We start from the raw sequence: 23,349 nt of genomic DNA on the forward strand, positions 1-23,349 counted from the left end.
CAAAATATGTTGGCCACACTCATGCAAAATTTGACAAGCTTTACAATGGCAAACAAAATATCTACAAAATCTTTGTGCTGTGTAGGCTCTTAAACAGTTTAGCTGATTTTTTTTTTATAATTTGTACAGTACGTTGAAGATAACGTACTTCAGTTGTTGATATCTGAGAAGAGGCTGATACTCCTCCGTAACCATATATCGAAGACGGCGCATGGACTTAAATTTGGCTTTCACCCTTATAGTTAGCTTAAAACAAAAAATGTTAGAAATATTTTAAGTTTAGTAACCAGAGAGAATGCTCCAATTAGAGCTGGCAAACTATCGATAATCGCAACATTCGATATTTCTTATAACAAATATCGATAATATCTATACTATCGTTAATTTTCCATCACCTATATTTCAAACGCAAATGAGAAGTAACAAGTAAAAAGGAGTTAAGTTCGGCCGGGCCAAACTTTGGATACCCACAACCTTGGGTATATAAGTAAACCACCTTTCATCATAATCCGGTGAAAAATGCATTATTTATGCCCCCGATTTGGACCAAATTCGACACGGATATTGAGTGGTCTATTAAGTACAAGGCATTGTTCAATTTTGTTGAACAAAATATTGGTCTTTTTGGTAGCCATATTCAAATATAGACCGATCTGAACCACATATGTCACTGATGTCGAAAAGCCTTACATAAATCACTGTCCAAAATTTCGGCGAAACCGGACAATAAATGTGCCTTTTATGGGCCCAAAACCTTAAATCGAAAAATCGGTCTATATGGCAGCTATATCCGAATCTGGACCGATCTGGGCCAAATTGCAGAAAGTTGTCGAAGAACCTAACGCAACTCACTGTCCCAAATTTCGGCGAAATCGGACAATAAATGTGTTTTTTATGAGCCCAAAACCTTAAATCGAGAGATCGGTCCGTATGGCAGCTATATCCAAATCTGGACCGATCTGGGCCAAATTGAAGGAGGATGTGGGCTGGCCTAACACAACTCACTGTCCCAAATTTTGGCGAAATCGAACAATAAATGCGCCTTTTATGGCCCCAAAACCTTAAATCGAGAGATCGGTCTATATGTCAGTTATATCCAAATCTCGACCGATCTGGGCCAAATTGAGAAGGATGTCGACTGGCCTAACATAACTCACTGTCCCGAATTTCCGCAAAATCGGATAATAAATGTGGCTTTTATGGGCCTAAGACCCTATATCGGCGGATCGGTCTATATGGGGGCTATATCAAGATATGGTCAATATCGCTATTTGTAAAGAATGTAGCGTAATTTCAGCAGACTGGCGGACGGAAATGGCTAGATCGTCTTAGAATTTTATGCTGATCAAGATAATAGATATACTTTATGGGGTCTTAGACGAAAATTCGATGTAACAAAATTTTCTATAAAAATAAAATTTTGACAAAATTTTTTATAAAAATAAAATTTTGACAAAATTTTTTATAAAAATAAAATTTTGACAAAATTTTTTATAAAAAGTAAATTTTGACAAAATTTTCTATAAAAATACAATTTTGACACAATTTTCTTTAAAACTAAAATTTTGACAACTTTTTCTATAAAAATAAAATTTTAACAAAATTTTCTATAAAAATAAAATTTTGACAACATTTTCTATAAAAATAAAATTTTGACATTTTCTATAAAAAAAATTTGGCAAAATTTTCTATAAAAATAAAATTTTGACAAAATTTTCTATAAAAATAAATTTTGACAAAATTTTCTATAAAAATAAAATTTTGACAAAATTTTCTATAAAAATAAAATTTTGACAAAATTTTCTATAAAAATAAATTTTGACAAAATTTTCTATAAAAATAAAATTTTGACAAAATTTTCTATAAAAATAAAATTTTGACAAAATTTTCTATAAAAATAAAATTTTGACAAAATTTTCTATAAAAATAAAATTTTGACAAAATTTTCTATAAAAATAAATCTTTGACAAAATTTTCTATAAAAATAAAATGTTGACAAAATTTTCTATAAAAATAAAATGTTGACAAAATTTTCTATAAAAATAAAATTTTGACAAAATTTACTATAAAAATAAAATTTTGACAAAATTTTCTATAAGAATAAAATTTTGACAAAATTTTTTATAAAAATAAAATTTTGACAAAATTTTTTATAAAAATAAAATTTTGACAAAATTTTCTATAAAAATAAAATTTTGACAAAATTTTCTATGAAAAAAAATTTGACAAAATTTTGTATAAAAATAAAATTTTGGCAAAATTTTGTATAAAAATAAAATTTTGACAAAATTGAGTAAAAAAAAAAATTTTGCGAAAATTATTATTATAATTTTTTTTATTTATTTGCTCAAATATTAGATATTTTTTGACTAATGGACTACATTTTAGTTTTATTTTATTTTTTTTTTTCTTAAATATAAATATTTAATAATAAATGAATGACTACTCAGTTGAGACAACTTTAATTAATAAACCCAAAATAAATAATTGATGCATGTTTGACTTTTTAAAGAAAAAGTATTTTTTCTTTTTTTATACAAAATTTTATTTGAAAACGCTGGTGTTAAAACATTTTTCCTTTTGTGTAGCCCTACTTTAAGAACTAATGTAGGTGGTATGCGAATAAGGCTGGAGATTGTACTCACGCCATTGTTTTTTCCGTTGTCGTAGTCGTTGCTGATGCTGATGCAGAGGATGATGATGATGATTGCAACGATGTTGGCGATGATGGCTTTTTCACTTGTTCATGTGTATACATTAATAATTAAAAATATTCCTGCGTTGCATTTTAATCCGTTTTTATGCCGTAGAACATTCACCACTCATAGTTCGTCCTTGCTACAGTTGAAGCTGTTGTTGTTGCCATTATTGTTATTGTTGCTGATGCTGCTTCTTGCGTTTTTTTTTTGTTTTTTTTTTGGTTATTTGTTAAATAGTCAACTATCAGCGTCTACATTAAACCACCTTCTACTTCCGAGCATTCTTCTCTGCAACTCACCTCCTTCGTTCGTTCCCATTTTTGATTTTCCCTCGTTCCCACTTCCATCCCACCCTTCTCCCAATGTGGCATTCTATGTTTAATGCTGATGTTAATGTTGATACTGTTGTTACGGGGAGCAATAGTTGTTGTCGTTGGCTTTCTTTATGCTGATGTTAGATGCTGAATTTACTATCGTATAAAACAGGATTTAAAAATTAAATTTTGTTGCAGTGTTGTGGAAATTACTTCACAAATTTTTTGCCACAAAAAATGTCCCTAAAGTTAGGTTTAATTTAATTGTCATAGAAAATTTCTTCAAAATTTATATAACATAAAAAATATTTAATAATTTTATTTTCGTAGAAAATTTTATTTAATATTTGGCCTTCCTAAAAAAGTTTTTTATACCCACCACCGAAGGATATTCATTTTGTCATTCCGTTTGCAAATCTAAAAATCTAAGACAATCTAGCCATGTCCGTCCGCTTGTCTGCTGAAATCTCGCTACAATCTTTACAAATAGAGATATTGATTTGAAACTTTGCACAGATTCTCTTTTTTTGTCCTTAGCCAGGTTAAGTTCGAAGATGGCCTATATTGGACTATATCTTGATATAGGCCCCATCTAGACCGATCTGCCGATTAAAGGTCTAAGGCCCATTAAAACCACATTTATGATCCGATTTCGCTGAAATTTGGGACAGTGAGTTGTGTTAGGCCCCTCGACATCCTTGTTGAGTACCCAGATTTGGATAGAGCTGTCATATAGACCTATCTCTGGATTTAAGGTCTTGGGCCCATAATAGGCGCATTTATTGTCCGATTTCGCTGAAATTTAAGACAATAAGTTATGTTAGGTCCATCGACATCCCCGTTAAATTTGGTCCAGATTTGGATAGTGCTGACATACAGACCGATCTCTCGATTTAAGGTCTTGGGCCCATATGGGCGTGTTTATTGTCCGATTTCGCAGAAACTAGGTATAGCGATTTGTATTAGGCTCCTCGACATGCCTGTTCTATACCTTCCAAATCGGTCTAGATTTGGATATAGCTGCCATATATAGCGATCTCCCGATTTAAGGTTTTAGGCCCATAAAAGGTGAATTTACTAACCGATTTTGCTGAAATTACGCGCAATGAGTTGTGTTCGTACTGAGTATGGTTGAGATTGGTCTTTGTTTCGATATAGCTGCCATATATACCCATCTCCAGATTTAAGTTCTTGGGACAATAAAAGTACATTTATTACTCACAAGAGAACACATGCTACTCGCCTATGCCGACGACATCGATATCATAGGTCGGTCACCGGAAGTAGTAACTGCAGCCTTTGAAAGAATCGAAAGAGAGTCTGTGAAAATGGGTCTGGCAGTAAATGGAGATAAAACAAAATGGATGGTTTCAACTCCTAAAACGCATTCTACAAGCAAGCAGATAAAGAAAATGAAGAAAGTTGGGAACCACAACTTTGAGATAGTCAGTAACTTTATCTAGCTCCGCACCGTCGTAACCGAAACGAATGACACCAGTTTTGAGATAAAGCGAAGAATAATACGAATATGCAAAACGAATATGCAAAAACTTGTCCAAAAATTGGACCCAGGAAGAACCTACGGGGTCTTGAAAATTTTGAACCTCGCTAACCCTAAGCAATATGGATATCAAATGAAAGGTATTAACGAATATATTACGAATATGCAAAAATATCTCCAAAAATTATACCCGGGAAGGACCTACGGGGTCTTGAGAATTTTGAACGCTATTAACATAGGCTAAATGGGTATCAAATGAAAGGTATTAACGAGTAGATTAAGATAAATATAAAAAAAAATTAATTTAGCTCTAAAAGATTTCTAAAGAAAAAAAAAGGAAAATTTTTTTAGAAAATCTCAATTTTTCACCTTCGGCGCTTCTCTTTAATTTTTTCCAAAATCAATATATAAATAAAAATCTAAAATTTTCAAAAAAAATAATTGCGCGATTTTCCTTCATTTGCAAAAACAAATTCCCATATTTACAAAAAAAATCAAAATTTTCAAAAAAAAAAAAATAAAAAAAATGGAAAGATTTTTGTAAAAATATTTTCACCTGCTGCACTTTTTTTGAGCCAACAATTCGTGATCTACTCGTTAATACCTTTCATTTGATACCCATATTGCCTATGTTAACAGGGTTTAAAATTCTCAAGACCCCGTAGGCCCTTACCGCGTTACATTCTTGAATATGTTTTTGCATATTCCTATTCTACACGACATTACCTTTCATTTGATACCCATTTTGCCTAGATTGGACCACTTCCCCAATGAGGGGTTTTTGGACCCCAGGGGGCCCGGGAGCCTTTACCCTAAAAACGGTATTCAGATTCGTGTTCCTGGGGCCCAAATTAGGGGGCCGTGCAAAAAATTAAAAAATCGGGGTGCGCCCTATTAAGTGAATTTTTTGGGTTCGCCCGACTTTAGCCAGCCCTTACTTGTTGTATATAAGATTACGTTAACAAGGCATAACATTTCTCAAAGTAATTTTATCAGTGTATTCATTATTTATGCTGCTTGTGTTGGTAGTGCTTATAACGATGGTGCCACCGTCAATGTTGTAATCATTTCTGTTTCAACACCAACACAGCCATAATCAGGAATTCTGCAACTTAGGAAGGAATGACAGCAACATCGTCATTAATTTACTACGATGAAGGATGATTAGGGATGACATGGTTTGTAGAAATTTCGAGGAGAAAAATGGAATAACTAAAATAAAGCAGCCAAACTAGAGCAACTTTCCACAAAAATGACCTTGTCAACGTAACAGTTGCGTTTAAGGATGTTTTGCTCCCTTGTGAATGGTGTGCCATTTCAATACACATCTAGATCTCGTATAATCTTCTCCAGTAGGATATTAAAGAGATCGAGCGATAATCTATCTCCCTATCAAAATCCACACGGCTTTGGATAATTTCTATTCTATTCTAACAGTAAAACATGCGTCTGAGGGAGTCATTCTGCAAAGTCGTTTCAGTTTTACTGGGATAACAAACTCATGGAAAGCAAATTTGCCCATGAACATTCTATTAAGGAACAAGGGCAAACTTCTCACGTATCAATGAGTGCTGTGTGACTAAAGTGTAAACGCAAAAACAAGGACCCTTCTTTTTAAGCCAAGTCCGAACAGCGTGCCGCAGTGCGACACCTCTTTCTGGAGAAGTTTTTATATGCCTGCCATACCAAATGGTACAGTACAGTACCTCCAAATGTCGCCAGCAATAGGAGGGGATAACCAGCACTGAAAATTTTTTCTGAGGTTCTCACCAGGATTTGAACCCGGCTTGAAGTGTTCAGCGTCTTAGGCGGTTATGCTAACCTCTGCGCTATCTTGGCCTCCAACCAATCCCATACATGGTTGAAATTCCTTTGAACGTATAGGATTGTCGAAAGCGGCGAAAAATATGGATCTGTTTCTCTTGGGTCTTTTCCATGATTGCAGTGCAGTATAAATATGTAGTCTATGGTGGATTTGACAAGTCTTAATCCACTATGATGTGCCCCAATTACCTCTTTGACTTCAGATTTTTATCTCTTGCACTGGCACACCATCTTGTATTGAATGTGAGGGAGACTTATTCTTCTATAGGTGGCGCATACTGCCTTGCCTTTTTTCGTGATTGCGGGACATAGTTTGCGTTCCTCTAGCCAGATCGCACAAACGAACATATGCATATTCCTCTCCAGTTTGTCGCCTCCAGTTATGCAAAGTTCAGTTGGCAACCCATCGGCTCCTTCGGCCTTGTTATTCTTAAGCCGGATTACCGGTACATAGACCTCTTTGTGACTAGGCGATAAATATTCTATACGAACATCAGGGATTACTTTTGTTGATGATGATTGATACCAGCAACTGGGAAAATATTCTTTCCCCATCCTAAGCAGACAATCTGTACCTGTTATTAGATTTCTTTCTGGGAGAATGTGTCTCTACCAAAGCCATGGGTTCGAAGTTAAATTCGAAAAAAAGACAACCTTGTGTTAAATTTTGTGAGAATCGGTTCACAAATAACGATATGATTGGCCAAATCGAATAGCTATATCCAATTCTGAACCAATTTTTTCAATTCCAATATCTCTATACATATATACGGGGGTTGCCTTTTATTTTCGTGTTTAGAGAACACAAAACGAAATATTAATCATCGAAAATCGCTTTATTGTCTTTCGAAATATTCTCCCTTAAGATCTATACGCTTTTACATGCGTTTGAACAAAGTGTAGAAACACTTTTGCCACTCTGATTGAGGTATTTCCAAAACATGCATTCTGAACGCATCAACCGCTTCGTCAGGTGTCGAAATACTCTATCAAAGCCATGGGTTTGATGTTAAAGTTCTTTGGTAGAATTTTTAGACTTCATCTGACTTCTCAAAATACAAAATGGGAAAATGTTCTTTCCATATCAAAAGCTCTCAATCTGTACCTGTTATTAGATTTCTATCTGGGAGAATGTGCCTCTACCAAAGCCATGGGTTCGATGTAAAATTCTTTGGTAGAATTTCCAGACTTCAACTAGGTTAGGTTAGATGTTTCTCCACTCTCCTTTAACACTCACGTTTAACGGTTTCCCTACACAAAATAACGTAGTAACAGTGATGACGTTGTGGATGATGATAATAACTTTTGGCATGGCCTGCTTCAGTTTGTTGGTACTTGTTTGCTTCCTTTCCTACATCTCTGATTGGCACTAGAGCAGAACACAGAGCATAGTAAAAAAAAGAGTAGATATAACATTTTTACAAGAACTTTTATGTAATTCATTCTTTAGATATTCTTAAGAGTTTAGGTTTTAAGGTTAATTTGCAAAGTCCTTATAGCCAGGATGGACCTAATTCTCGGACAAGATGCTGTTTTAAATGAAAATGAATCTGAAAATATTGCAATAATAATATTAAAAATTTACGAAATAGAAAAGACATTGTCAATCTTTGTCAAAAATGTCTATTAAAATTATTTATCCCCAGTTGATCAACTCCTTCTGACTGCTAGTGCGGGACTCACACATAGAAGGTGTTCTATAGTCTCTTCTTCTTCGATGTCCTCACAGCTTCTGCAATAGTCGTTGCTGTAATTCATTCTTTAGATATTCTTAAGAGTATAGGTTTTAAGGTTAATTTGCAAAGTCCTTATAGCCAGGATGGACCTAATTCTCGGACAAGATGCTGTTTTAAATGAAAATGGATCTGAAAATATTGCAAGAATAATCTTAAAAACTTATGGAATAGGAAAGACATTGTCAATCTTTGTCAAAAATGTCTATTAAAATTATTCATCCCCAGTTGATCAACTCCTGACTGCTAGTGCGGGACTCACACATAGAAGGTGTTCTATAGTCTCTTCTTCTTCGATGTCCTCACAGCTTCTGCAATAGTCGTTGCTGGCAACTGTCAGTCTGTCGGCATGTTTTCCCATTAGACAGTGAGCTGTCATGACGGACACAATGACTGAGACGTCTGTTCTGGCCAATGACAGCAAAGCAGTAGACCTCTTCAAGTCTAGATGAGGCCACATAGTTTTGGAATGCTCACAGCCCCATCATTGTGACCATCTATTATTCGTTGTCCTTCGAACCTGGTCTTGAAAACTTAGCTTACATGTCGCTAGAGGCATACCCACAGATTCCACATGGATATAGCTAAAGACGTAGCCTTATTAACTGCGATTGTATTGGAATTATTTTGGTGTCATGAATTCATCTCAGGAAATCGGTACTTAGGGGGCCTATATTACCATATTGATCGATTCAGATAAAACTTGTCACTAATTTTGTAAGTCTAAATATAGGGTTTTGTGGACAAATTTCAGCCAAATCAGGTGAAAGTTGAGGCTTCTAAGGGCTCAAGAACTCAAATCCGGGGGTCGGTTTATGGAGGCTATATCTGACCGATTCGTATCATACTTGGCATGGTCAAGTCTTTGTTCCAAATTTCAGCGAAATCGGATGAAAATTGAGTCTTCTAAGGGCTCAAGAACTCAAATTCGGGGGTCGGTTTATAGGGGCTCTATCTGTTTGTAGACCACTTCGGATCATAAGTGGCATAGATGTTGGACGTCATAAATCAAGTTTTGCTTCCAAATTTCAGCCAATTCGGATGAAAATTGAGGCTTTTAGGGCTCAAGAACTCAAATCCGGGGGTCGGTTTATAGGGGCTCTATCTGTTTGTAAACCGCTTCGGATCATAAGTGGCATAGATGTTGGACGTCATAAATCAAGTTTTGCTTCCAAATTTCAGCCAAGTCAGAAGAAAATTGAGGCTTTTAAGGGCTTAAGAAGTTAAATCGGGGGATCAGTTTATATTGGGGCTATATGCAAATCTGCAATCTCCAACCACCTACATCAATAAGAAGTATCTGCAAAAAAATTCCAAGCGGCTAGCTTTACGCGTTCAACTGCTATCATGATTTCGACAGCAGGACGGACGGACGGACATGGCTAGATGGATTCAGAATGTCGAGACGATCCAGAATATGTATACTTTATGGGGTCGCAGATCAAAATTTCGAGGTGTTACAAACGAAAGGAATAGATTTAAATACCCCCATCCTGTGGTGGTGGGTATAAAAAAATACGATATTCCAATTCGCACTGACCCGATTTTTAGAAAAATATTGCAATGTATAAAATAAAATCTAGGATCTTTTGTATTCTGGATTTGTGCTCTTGTACCCATTGCCATTATATTGAGATGGGGTGTTCTTTACATGGTTCGCGTATCCCTTCACGGTGCATTGTAATGAAACAACAACACTTGCATAGCAACAAAAACTAAGAGGCCATGCATGCATGAATGTCTCTTATGCAAATATTTTTATACGCATTATTTTCTTTGGCAGGATACTTGAATATTGAAAAACCACTCAATTGGAGGTTCATGCAGACTGGCATATCCTATCAACTCCTGCTGGGGCATGATGGCAGCATTAAAAGTATGTATTTGTTTTCCTCCAAGATTCATATTGGTGGGGATTTTCCACAATCCCTTCAACTACAGAAATTCTAAAGAGGTTACAAATGTTAACGCTGTTACTACGATGGTTGTTGTTGTTGCTGTGTGGTATACAATAAGGGTGGTAGCCTACCCCACTTGATGATGTTGACGTGCTTACGCGTAAGTTAGTTTGTGTTGTCGTTGTTGTTGTGTTTGTTGTTCTTGGCTGTTGTTTTTTATGTGCGTATCCATTTCATTTCATGTAATCAGTGCAGCTACAACAACAACAACGACTTAGTACCCCCCAACGTCCCACTTGTGTTAAGAGGGTTCACGATGTTGCCACCCTTCATTACTGGATAATTGCTGCCCTGCATGCAATGCTTGCATTGACTTTTACTGCAATGCAATGCCACTTGTGTGTCAACAACAGCGAGAGTAAGCATGGTAGCTGCACACGAAGTGATATGGTTTGTAGGTTGTTAACTTACAAGTATATATCGTTAGGTACTCAACATGTACTGTTTTGCATAACATTATATTTTAGTAAGTGGCCGTCGCCAACGTGTAGGAGAATAATTACGTTATGCTTTGTCTTGTTGAACACTGTAGAAATTTGGGGGTAGCACTAAATGATTCTTAAGGTATTTTTTTATATGTACTCGTGAGCACATTTTACCCCTTCAAGGTAGAGGCAGGGGAAACAATTAGTGTCTTTCATTAGTTATTTTGCAAGAGAAAATTCCTGAGCAATGTAAGAACCAAAAACACATTGCACCATGGAAATAGTAGGTGAAATAGTTAAAAAATAAAAAAATTAATATAAAAAAGCTAATAAATATTGCCATTAATTTATTTTTCTTTTCTTTTTTTCATCTGATTTCAGTACACAACAGCCTTACGCCATCTGCCTCGTCAGCCAGCTTCTTTAACACACCTGCCACTCTACTCTTCACAACATACCATGACATACAAGTGGCAAACATTACAAAACCCACCGGTGGACCACAGGTCGATGTTCTGGTCAAAGATCTCACCGAAACAATGGCCATAGATTTTTTCTATGCCAAAAATTTGGTCTGTTGGACGGATTGTGGTCGCGAGACAATTGAATGTGTTAACACAAATACCACGGGCCCCATATTGAAGGCGCCTAAGCAAACTGTGATATCAACGGGTTTGGATAAACCCGAGGGTCTGGCCATCGATTGGTTCACGGATAAAATCTATTGGACCGATGGTGAAAAAAATCGCATAGAAGTGGCCACACTGAATGGTAAATATCAGAAGGTATTATTCTGGACGGATTTGGATCAGCCTCGGGCTATTGCTCTAGTACCTGGTAAAAGATTCCTGATATGGACGGATTGGGGCGAATATCCAAAAATTGAGCGGGCCAGCATGGATGGAGATCCCACCTCGAGAATGACCTTGGTCAAGGATAATATATTTTGGCCCAATGGCTTAACTGTGGATTTGAAAAGTGATTTGATTTACTGGGCCGATGGTCATCTGAAGTTCATCGATGTCATGAAATTGGACGGCAGTAACCGGCGGACTGTGGTTAATAATCTTAAGTATCCCTATAGCTTAACTTACTTCGATAGTCGTCTCTATTGGACGGATTGGTCGCAGGGTTCTTTAAATGTTTTCGATTTGAAGGCTCGTGAAATGAAGGAGTTGATCGATACGCCCGAAGCACCCAACTCAGTGAGGACTTGGGATGCATCCTTACAACCGTACGAGGACAATCCCTGTGCTCACAATAACGGCAATTGCAGTCATCTATGCTTGCTCAGCACCAATGCTCAGGGTTTCAGTTGTGCCTGTCCCACGGGGGTGAAATTGGTCTCCCATAACACTTGTGCCAATGGATCCCAGGAAATGCTTTTCATTGTCCAGCGGGGCCAGATCTCCAAAATATCTCTGGACTCACCTGATTTCACAATATTCCCCTTGCCCTTGGGCAAGGTGAAGTATGCCATCGCCATTGACTATGATCCGGTGGATGAGTACATATATTGGTCAGATGTGGAGGCCTTTACAATTAAGAGGGCCCATCCTGATGGTACTGGAATTTCGGATTTTGTTACCTCGGAAGTACGCCACGCTGATGGCCTGGCTGTTGACTGGTTGGCCAGAAATCTCTATTGGACCGACACTGTAACCGACCGCATTGAAGTGTGTCGTTTGGATGGCTCGGCTCGCAAGGTCTTGATCTACGAACATTTGGAAGAGCCCAGGGCTATTGCTCTGGCCCCCACCCTGGGATGGATGTTTTGGAGCGATTGGAATGAAAAGAAACCCAAAGTGGAGAGGGCCTCTTTGGATGGCTCCGAAAGAGTGGTATTGGTATCTGAAGATCTGATGTGGCCTAATGGAATAGCCTTGGATATTGAAGCCAAAACCATTTACTGGTGTGATGGCAAGACAGATAAAATAGAAGTGGCCAACATGGATGGATCGGATCGCCGTGTGGTCATCAGTGACAACCTGAAGCATCTCTTTGGCCTTAGCCTGTTGGATGATTACTTGTATTGGACCGATTGGCAACGTAGATCCATTGACAGAGCCCACAAGATAACGGGAAATAATCGCATAGTAGTGGTGGACCAATATCCCGATCTGATGGGCCTCAAAGTCACCCGCTTGCGAGAGGTTAAGGGCACAAATGCCTGTGCCGTGCGCAATGGGGGATGCTCCCATCTCTGCCTCAACAGACCCAGTGATTATGTTTGTCGCTGTTCCATAGAATACGAATTGGCCAATGATAAGAAAACGTGTGTCATTCCAGAGGCATACCTTTTGTTCTCCAAACAGGAGTATATTGGTCGTATCTCCATAGAGAATAACGAAGGCAATCACAACGATGAGAAGATACCATTTAAGGATGTACGCTATGCCCACTCCTTGGATGTGGATGTGGCAGATAAGCGCATCTATTGGACAGATCAGAAATCAAAATGCATTTACCGCGCCTTTCTAAATGGCTCGTATGTCCAAAGGATTGTTGATGCGGGTATAATAAGGCCCGAAGGAATAGCGGTGGACTGGTTGGCCCACAACATTTACTGGACCGATTCGGAGGCCAGGCGTATTGAGGTGGCCCGTCTTGATGGCAGTAGCAGAAGGGTATTGCTTTGGAAGGGAGTAGAGGAGCCAAGATCCTTAGTATTGGAGCCCCGCAAAGGCTACATGTATTGGACCGAATCACCTTCAGATTCGATACGAAGAGCAGCCATGGATGGCTCAGAATTGCAAACCATTATATCGAGTGCCAACCATGCCACAGGTCTGACTTTAGACTCCGAAACTCGTCGTCTTTACTGGGCTACACAGTCGAGGCCAACCAAAATCGAATCTGCGGACTGGGATGGTAAAAAGCGTCAAGTGCTGGTGAGCACCGATATTGATGAACCCTACGCGGTGTCCCTGTATCAAGACTATGTCTATTGGAGTGATTGGAACACCGGCGACATCGAGAGGGTGCATAAGATCACAGGTCAAAACCGAAGCTTGGTTCACAGTGGCATGACCTACATAAGCTCCCTGGTGGTATTCTATGGGCAGCGGCAATCGGGCACAAATCCCTGCAAAAATAACAATGGCGGATGTTCGCATTTGTGTTTACCATTGCCCGGACGTCGAGGCATGACTTGTGCCTGTCCCACACATTACACCTTGGCCAAGGATAATGTGTCATGCATACCACCCAAGAACTATATCATATTCAGCCAGCGCAACAGTTTTGGACGTTTAATGCCGAATACCACAGACTGTCCCAATGTGCCACTGCCAGTGACGGGAAAGAATATAAGGGCTGTGGAGTATGATCCCATTACCCATTTTGTTTATTGGGTAAGTAGTTGTGACGTAGTAGGGGAAGATAAGCAAAAGATTTATATTTGGAATCGGTTATTATTTCAGGTGGAAGGCCGCAGTCATAGCATTAAGAGAGCCTTAGTCAATGGAACCCGTGCCTCAGTCTTGGTAGGATCAGGTTCACAACCATTCGATATTGCCATCGATGTTATTGGTCGCTTGCTATTTTGGACCTGCTCGCACTCGAATAGCATAAATGTGACAAGGTAAGATCGAAATGGAGTTTCAATTATTTTCGAGAGGCAGTGTGATAAATGTTTGCCTTTCTTTTAGCTTTGCGGGTGATGCCATTGGGGTCATCGACACTGGAGATTCCGAAAAGCCGCGCAACATTGCAGTTCACTCCATGAAACGTTTGCTCTTTTGGACCGATGTGGGCACCCAACAGGCCATTATAAGGGCTCGCGTCGATGGAGCCGAACGTGTAGTTTTGGCCTTTAAACTGGAGGGAGTAACGGCACTAGCTGTCGACCAGCAGACCGATATGATCTATTATGCCCATGGCAAACGCATAGATTCTATGGACATTAATGGCAAAAATAAGTAAGTTCCAATAAAAATAGGCATCGGATATACACTCACTAGGGTGGGGCGTTTAGTATGGAAGGGAAAAAGTCTTGATGGGCCCTTCGCGTTTCTGATTCTTGGGATAGTACTGAGCAAAAATGTCTATGAACTACTCAAAATGGTAATTTATCCATATTTCCACGAAAAATTTTCACTTCCACAAGGCCAAAATTGCCTGAGGAGCGTTTTAATGCTTTTGCGATGTACCAGTGAGTTCTTAACTATTGTCTTGGCCACAATTTTTGTCTTAGTATTGGTTCGAAAATCTAAATTGTTTGGCTGTTATAGGCCAAAATATCCAAAAAACGTGACAAAAGTCTGAGAAAAAACTGCAAGTCAAAATCTGGAGGCTCGATTTTCACCGTAGACGTATGGTCTAGTGAAATCCCAAGAATCAGAAACGCTAAGGGCCCTTTAAGATGTTGAAATAGCACCACCATAATTAAAATTAAAGAAAAACTAAAAAATCAAGCCAGAGCGATTTCTGATCTGTTTTTCTTTGTGTTTTTAGAAAAATTTTGGTTTCCACCCACATATCGCAAGTCATATCCATTGCTGCCCTCCAGGGTTTCGTATATTGGTTGGACGACAAGACCGGTGTCGAGAAAATAACCATCAATGGCGATGGTCGCCGAGCCGAAATGCAACGCATGCCACAAATTACCGATATAGTGGCCGTCTGGACCCCCGAATCCAAATTGTTTCGCAATCACACATGCCTGCACTCACGCACAAAATGTTCTCACATTTGTATAGCCTCATCGGAAGGTCGCAGTCGTGAGGTATGCTCATGTCCTAAAAATCTTATGCTTTTGGAAGATGAACAAAACTGTGGAGCTTTGCCTGCATGTGGGCCCGATCACTTCACCTGTGCTGCCCCTGTGGCGGGGGGTAGTGGAGCAAATACGGACATGAACAAGGATTGCATACCGGCATCATGGCGTTGTGATGGCCAAAATGACTGTCCCGACAAATCCGATGAGGTAGGCTGTCCTTCTTGCCGCCCCGATCAATTTAGCTGTCAGTCCGGTGAATGCATAGACAAGGCTTTGGTATGTGATGGTACCACAAATTGTGCCAATGGTCATGATGAGGCGGATTGCTGCAAAAGACCTGGAGAATTTCAGTGTCCCGTAAATAAGGTAAGAAGAGAGTAGAAAGGGAGAGAGAGAGGGAAAAACTTTTTAAAACTATGTCTTTTTTTTAGCTATGCATATCTGCTGCTCTATTGTGCGATGGCTGGGATCATTGTGCCGATGGCGCTGATGAATCTGCCGACATCTGTTCGCAGGCCAATACACGTCGCATGGCACCCTCGTCGGATAAAAAAGCGTTTATGATACTGATTGTGGCCACCATGATCACCATATTTTCCATTGTTTATCTGCTACAGTTTTGCCGCACTCGCATTGGTAAAAATCGCAATGAGCCCAAAGATGATCAGGCCTCGGATCCTTTGTCACCCTCCACGCTGAGTAAATCGCAACGCGTATCGAAAATAGCCTCTGTGGCCGATGCGGTGCGCATGTCCACTCTGAACTCGCGTACCAGCATGAACTCCTACGATCGCAATCATATCACTGGTGCCTCCAGTTCCACCACCAATGGCTCCAGCATGGTGGCTTACCCCATCAATCCTCCGCCCTCGCCGGCAACTAGGTCTCGCCGGCCCTATCGTCACTACAAGATCATTAATCAACCACCCCCGCCCACACCTTGCTCAACGGATATATGTGATGAATCTGATTCAAATTATACCAGCAAATCGAATAGCAATAACAGTAATGGCAATACAAAGCTCTCCTCCTCGTCGGCGAATGCCAACTCTTGTCAATATGGCTACGATAGTGAACCCTATCCTCCGCCACCCACGCCACGATCTCACTATCACAGCGATGTGAGAATATTACCTGAATCCTCGTGTCCACCCTCGCCAAGCTCTAGGTCCTCGACCTATTTCTCACCCCTGCCACCACCCCCATCACCGGTGCAATCGCCCAGTCGCGGTTTCACGTAACATTTTGAAATTTTTATGTAAGTTTTTCTTGCTATGATTAAGAGTTTTTTAATTTGTTTTCTTAAGTGATCAAGAGAGAGGGGAAACACAGGTGAAGGAAACCTTGCAAATATTGATATGATTAATAAACACATACACATATGCTTCCAAAAACATTTGTAAACCTTATTTTTTTACGTTTTTGTAAATACATTTCTTCAATCCCAGATTACTACCCACATATACACATCGTCATATCCGTAGTTCTTAAGGATATACTTAAATTTAAGAAACTAATTATGACAAGTATTAAGAGACTACTTAAGTGTAAATAACTTCTAAAGAAATGTATGTGTAATCATCCCTAAATGCAATGAAAAAAGAGACTCCTTAAGACATATCCCATTTGAAAGCAAGCTCTACTGTTGTTTAACAAACATTTAAATATCCTTAAGAAATCCTTGTCTATTGAAAAAAGGATTACAAGCTTTGGGAAACCAAAACCTTAATTCCCCTTAATTTTTTTTTTTAAAGAAATTACATAAAATATGAAATTTTTGAGAAATTTCATTAAAATTTGTAGTGGTTCCAAATTTTTTTTTTTTTTATTTTTGTATACTCAAGTTTTAAAGTGCCCATTGAGTTTTTTTAATTTTAAATTAGTTTTTTCAGCCTAACCTGATATGAAATTTTTGAGAATCTTTTGTTTAAGAGTCATAGTGTCAGGCTTTGTTTTTTGCCGGTTCCGTATAGACTTAAAAGCGGTTGAAACGATTTTCCTTAAATTGTCACTGTTTACAATCCTGTAAGTGTTTCTATAGTAAAAGTGGATACTCACAGATTACAGATATGAAAAAGAATAAGAAATATGGGGTTTTTCGTTTTAGGTTGAAAAGTGGGGTAAGGTTGAAAAGTGGGGTTAGGTTGAAAAGTGGGGTTAGGTTGAAAAGTGGGGTTAGGTTGAAAAGAGGGCGCGGTTGTTAAACCGCCCCATGCCACTATGGACATACACCTAAACCTCGACAAAAAAAATCCAAGTAAAGAATTCCATATTGTCTTTGGTTTAAGGGGAGTTTATGGGATGAGGCGTCCCCCAAACACTTGTCCCCAAAATTGGTTATCAAATTCGTGTTCTAATCTCAAAAAATTTCATTTGAGCCACATATTGCCATGGTGGGTTAATATATACTCTTTGGGGGGATGTTTTGGCAATTTAGATATCAGATTCGTATTCTATTCCCAAAGACCTTTATTTGAACCCCCTATTGCGATGGTCAGTAAATAATTGCTGTTTTGTGGGTCGTTTTGGGGAAGGGGTAGACCCCCCAGAAAATTGGTGCCGAAAGTGGGTATCAATTTCGTGCTCTGCTTCCCAATACCTTTCATTTGAGCCCCACATTGATATGGTCGGTAAATATGTCCGATATGGGGGTGTTTTGGGGAGTGGGGTGGTCCCCCCAACACCTAGCCCTGAGAATATATCAGCATCATGCTCTACTCTCAAATATTATTTTTTTTTAACCCCATATTGCCATTGGCCTCAAAATCGGATATCAAATTCGTTTTCAAACCTCGAATACCTTTTCAACCCCTTATTGTAAAAGTCAGTAAATATGTCCGGTTTGGTGTATGGGCCCTAAAAACTACCCACTCAGTGACTTAGCCCAGATAATATATGTCAGATTCGTGTTCTACTCTAAAATACCTCGTATTTGAGCCCCATATTGCAATGGTCAGCTACTACGACCTATTTGGGTGGTGTTATGGGGGTAGAATGGCCCCATAGACACTTTTTCCCGAAAATTTATATCAGATTCGTGTTTTACTCCCAAAGAAATTTTATTTGAGGCCCATATTGTTATGTTCGCAAATTTGTCCAATTTTTATGAAAAAAACTAGCTTTGCAAAAGCTCTTACGTTTATAAAGTGTGGAAGGCAAGCTCAATAACAGCAACTTATTTTTAACTTTTTTTCTGTTTATATGTATAGTCATAAAAACATGATACATGATACATTTTGTTTTCATCAAAAATATATAAATTGAAAAGTTCAAATTTAATAATATTGTGCCAAATTTAAATAACATAAAAAAATACTGGAATAAATATTCTAAACACAAATAAATAAAATGCAATTACATATTATATACTTGCATACTACAAATGTATATTATTTTTTATTATTTTAATACTAGATTTTAGAAATAAAACAAATTGCCAGCATTTTTTTTTCGTCAAATCACTTATAATTTAAAATAACTATTATCCTTTTGTTCGAGAAATCCCTAAGCCCCCATTTACATAACATTTATTGTATATAAAATTTCTTCATAAATATAAAATTATAAGATTGATTTTTACTTTAATATTTAACTGCTAAGTTCGTGTATTATTTTACATACGCATATCTTCCGTGTCATTTTTTTGTGTTTTATACATTTTTTGTAATTATTTAATTTAAAAACATACAAAAAAAAACCTTAATAATACTGTGTGTGTGTGTGTGTGTGTGTCCAAAGTATAAAGTCATGAATCAGACAACATTTACAGTTTATCTCTATCCTACACCAAGAAAAAGTTGATACAAAACGTGCTCATTTCAATACCATGCGGTATTGATAGTAAAGCAACAATACCGGATGGTATGGATGTAACATAAAATGACTAGTACCGTTTGGTATTAGCCTTATAACCGAAATGATATTGGTTTTAATACCAATCTGTTATTAGTTTTAGCACCAGTCCGTTATTGGTCTTAGTACCAAACCGTTATTGATTATTCCACCCCGCAATGAACCAAAACAAAAAACCATTGAAAATAATTTTATTTAGATTATTTATGTTATAAATTACAAAAAGTAATGTTACACCAGGACCAACCTCAATTCGTTGTACTCAGCAATTGATTCCATATCCATTGATTCCCAGAAGTGGTTTTTATGCGAATACCCAACACAGCATCGTTTTCCACACAAGAGACTATCATTATTTATTTGCTTAACGTAACGCCATGATATGATATGAATATTTTAAGTACAAAGCTCAACAACACTTCTGTCGCAATGACAAGAATACAAATGTGACACCGTCAATTCTTAATAGCCTTCTTTGTCTGGTATTGAATTGATACCAAATGGTATTAAAAATCTATCCCTATGAGGCGAACAAAATAATACCAGGCGGTATTGACTAAGTACCGTCATTTTTCTATCAGTGTAGGAAAATTTAAGAATTGCAATTTTTGAGGCCTATATTCTCCTTTTTTCGTGGACTGTTCAAAATAACATATATGGCCACATATTAGATTTTGAATACTCAAAGTAAGGTTAGGTTGAAGAAAGGGTGCAGATATTAATGCGTCCCATGCCAAAATGGACATACACCTAAGCCAGTCATCGGCTTGTTGTGCGCTCTAAAGCCGCTACTGAAGCCTGGAAAAGACCCGAGTTTGGGGGAATCATACACACCGATCTCCCTTATCTTACCAGTGGCAAAGACGCTTGAGGCATTACTCCTCCCGAGCCTCGTAGGAGAATTTCCATTCGTGGAGCATCAACAAGGATTTCGAAGACTGCATAGCATAAAAACAGCTTTGCACGCCATCACCGCACACATTTGCCGTGGCTTCAATCAGACCATGGCCATGTGATAGGACGGTCCTCGTGGCACTGGACCTATCGAAGGCATTCGACACAGTCAGCCATGCCAAATTATTTGAGGACATCGCCAACACGTCCCTCCAGCCAGGCCTGAAACGCTGGGTCGCAAATTATCTGTGTGGTCGCCAGTGATTTGTGGAATTTAGGGATAAGAAGTCGAAGCACCGTAGAGTGAAACAGGGAGTTTTCCAAGGTGGAGTGATATCTCCGGCACTGGTTAATCTCTACCTATCCTCCATTCCACCCCCTCCAGACGGCATGGATATCGTACATATGCGGACGATTGTATGATTATGGCATCAGGCCCCCCACCCATTGTTGACATCTGCGATAGGTTGAACGTCTACCTCAACGGACTTGCCTCACATTTCTCTGCTTCTTGCAGGAGATATCTGCCACCAAATCTTCAGCCACATTGTTCACTACAAATACCCTTGAGGCTAATACTGAGCTGACTGTGATGGTCGATGAAGAAAAGATTCCGACCATCAAGTGTCCCAAAATACTTGGCGTCACATTTAACAGCGCTTACACATTCTCCCCACATGTCACATCAATTTGCGATAAAGTCAAAAGTAGAAACAAGGTCCTCAAGTCACTTGCTGGCAGCACTTGGGGTGCAGACAAAGAAACCTTGTTGACCACGTACAAAGTAATTGGCCGGTCTGTGGTAACTTATGCAGTGCCAGTGTGTTCTCGTCAATTTTGTGCACGCATTGGAATAATATTCGGATCAGTCAGAATGCCGCCCTCAGAACTGCGACTGGTTGTCTCCTCAGCTCTCATGTGGACCACCTCCATCAGGAGACAAAGATCTTACCAGTGCGAAGACATAACTACATGCTGTCTAAGCAATACCTTTTGGGCTGTTATCGCAGAGACCATCCAAATCATAATCTTGTTAATAGATATCCACCGCCCATAAGCCTTAAGGTAGATCTACATGATCTAGAGCGTGAGGTTCAGCGCTACAAGAGAAAACCTCTAGATCAAGCGGCATATCAAGCAGGTCTTAGCAATATTCATGCAGACACGGTAGCAGATGTGGTAAAGGGCGACCGCCTCCTATTGCACCTGAATAAATTGACCTCCCCCGGCAAACCAGAGTAGTTCTAGCTCAATTACGTTCCGGGAGACTGGGGACGCAACCCATCTTAGTCGCAGAGTTCCTGGGTCTTGACACTCAAGAGAATCCAGCAACAATAAAAATGTAATCTCGAATAAGAAAATTTATGTTAGGAATTCCGTGCTACTTACAAAATCCCTAATTGTTGTCCATGCCCTACTAATAAATAAATTTGTCAGGCAGGTGAGCGCAACAATAATATAGCACGCTTGTATCAATCATAGCATAGTTCTATCTGCCTGAAAGTAGCTGAGCATGTACTACTCTGGTTTGCCGGAGGAGGTTTACTTCTTCAGGTGATATGGACAGCATACCTGCACTCAGTAGCTTACGCTTCCTTTGCAGTGCGTAGAGCAACACTCTTGCAGAACTCAAACTTAAACCGCTGCATAAATCGCTACTGAAGGGCATATTGTCCTATATGTAGTCAAGTACCACCGGCAAATGACTTGAAGACCATGTCTCTACTTCTGTTTTCATCAACAATCGCAATTGATTGTGGAGAGCCTGTAAAGGCTGTTAAATGTGACACTAATATGGACCGTGATGGCCGGCAGTGCTATTTAAAAAATCCACGTTAGTCCACAGCACATGGAAATATTCCCACAACAATCGGCAGTGTTAGTGCTTCAGCTGCTGCTGCGAGAAGGGAAATCGTTACTGGATTCGCTGCTCAATTTCCAAACATCGTGAACTATAAGGTTTTCAGAGATAGGTTAAGGTCCTTAGTTTAGCGCAGTATGCACCTCTGGCGAAATTTTTCGTTACCATAAGAAATGCATTGACATATCCTAAACGAAATTTTCGTCATCGGTACCGTTACCAAAAAGTTCGCTTGCAGGTACGCAGCTCAAATGAAATTTTCTTTGCGAAACAGGGTGACATCATTGGTTAATTTTTTCTTGCAGCTCCGAAGTTTTATTTGTCTTATTATTTTAACAGGCCCATGCAACATGAAATAAAGTTATTTCCATATAAAAACGATCAATTACTGCACATATGTACTTTATTAGCCAAAATGGTAAAAATTCGTTCAAAATTACAAATTGATGTTTATCGCCATCTTGTATTCAACACAACTATTTTTCAGTGGCTACATAAATGTCTTGGCTGCAACCAAACCATATTAACCAAGGTAGTGCATACTCAGCTGTAACCCGGAACCCCATGGTTGTGGTTGTAGCCACATTTGCATATGGAGCTGGCGATCTTCGTCTAGCTTTCATAGACGGGCAAGCTCGTTGCGTTCTATACGACCGATCGCCGCGGAAACCAGGTGGGCATTGATTATTAAAAGGCGCCAATATCTCGCCTTATCGTATCGAGCATCATAGGCACTCAGTATTCAAGGAGGAGCCGATGCCACCCGGCCTCTTTCACTGAGACTCTGCACTCGATACCGCTTAGTGTCCGCGACTGTATTTGCAGCTACTTCGTATGGAGCATTCCACTGTTTGCAACCTGTGGATTTTTTTAGTTTTTAGTAGTTAATGTCCAAAAAATAAGTCATGGAACATCGTTCAAATAGAAGAAAGAAGAAGATAAATAGTACAGTGCACATCAACAGACCGAAAAAAGAATGGAACCAATGCAAAAGATAAATAAGAAAGAAAACAGGATGACCAGAGGAGGTATTATATGTGAAAGCTTCGTGCAGCCCACCACTCCAGGTTTCTACAGTAGCCCAAAATGAATCGTTCACTCTATGTCTATGACGTCTCCGACTTCTCCTAGTCACAGTCCTTACAGAAGTCCGCCTCCCTTTTTTTTTGCAGCGCAGCATCAGATAACAGACGTTGCAATGACCAGTCAGGATATTTAAGAACTGTCTGGGGTGATGCTTCTTGTGTCCCATGATAAGCGAAGTCCTGTCCCGCGAAACAATCGACCGAAGGCTTTGGCTAGCCCGTAATCTGCGGCGCCAGCCATTGGTTATTGAAAGGTGCCAACAACTCGCCTTGTCAAATCGAGTATCTCAATATTTACTCTCACTGACACTCTCCACTCGATACCGCTGATTGTCCACGACTGGAGTTGGAGCCACCTCATATACGGAGCATTCCACTATCCGCAACTTGTCGTCATCGTAGCCACATTTGTATATAAAGTTGGCGATCCTCGTCAAGCTTATATGAGTGAGCAAGCTCGCTAAGGTCCATAAGACCGATCGT

General features: G+C 39.1%; 1 protein-coding gene across 2 annotated transcripts in view; it reads left to right on the forward strand.

The window, feature by feature from the left end:
• Positions 1–23,349, forward strand: part of LOC106088369 (low-density lipoprotein receptor-related protein 6) — a 269,833-nt gene that overhangs the window by 244,065 nt on the left and 2,419 nt on the right. Inside the window, exons 3-8 of one of the 2 annotated variants that reach the window (XR_009398289.1) lie at positions 10,836–13,807; positions 13,877–14,037; positions 14,105–14,374; positions 14,910–15,540; positions 15,606–17,281; positions 17,318–18,892. Coding sequence is in view for 1 of the 2 variants with exons in the window: in XM_013253851.2 (XP_013109305.2) it covers positions 10,836–13,807; positions 13,877–14,037; positions 14,105–14,374; positions 14,910–15,540; positions 15,606–16,415 (4,844 nt within the window). In the remaining variant the exon portion in view is untranslated. Of the gene's footprint in view, positions 1–10,835; positions 13,808–13,876; positions 14,038–14,104; positions 14,375–14,909; positions 15,541–15,605; positions 17,282–17,317; positions 18,893–23,349 lie in introns of those variants that run through there. The other variant, XM_013253851.2, reaches the window with a different exon arrangement.

This window comes from Stomoxys calcitrans, chromosome 5 (assembly GCF_963082655.1).
Source record: "Stomoxys calcitrans chromosome 5, idStoCalc2.1, whole genome shotgun sequence".
In the NCBI taxonomy this organism is placed as follows: domain Eukaryota; kingdom Metazoa; phylum Arthropoda; class Insecta; order Diptera; family Muscidae; genus Stomoxys; species Stomoxys calcitrans.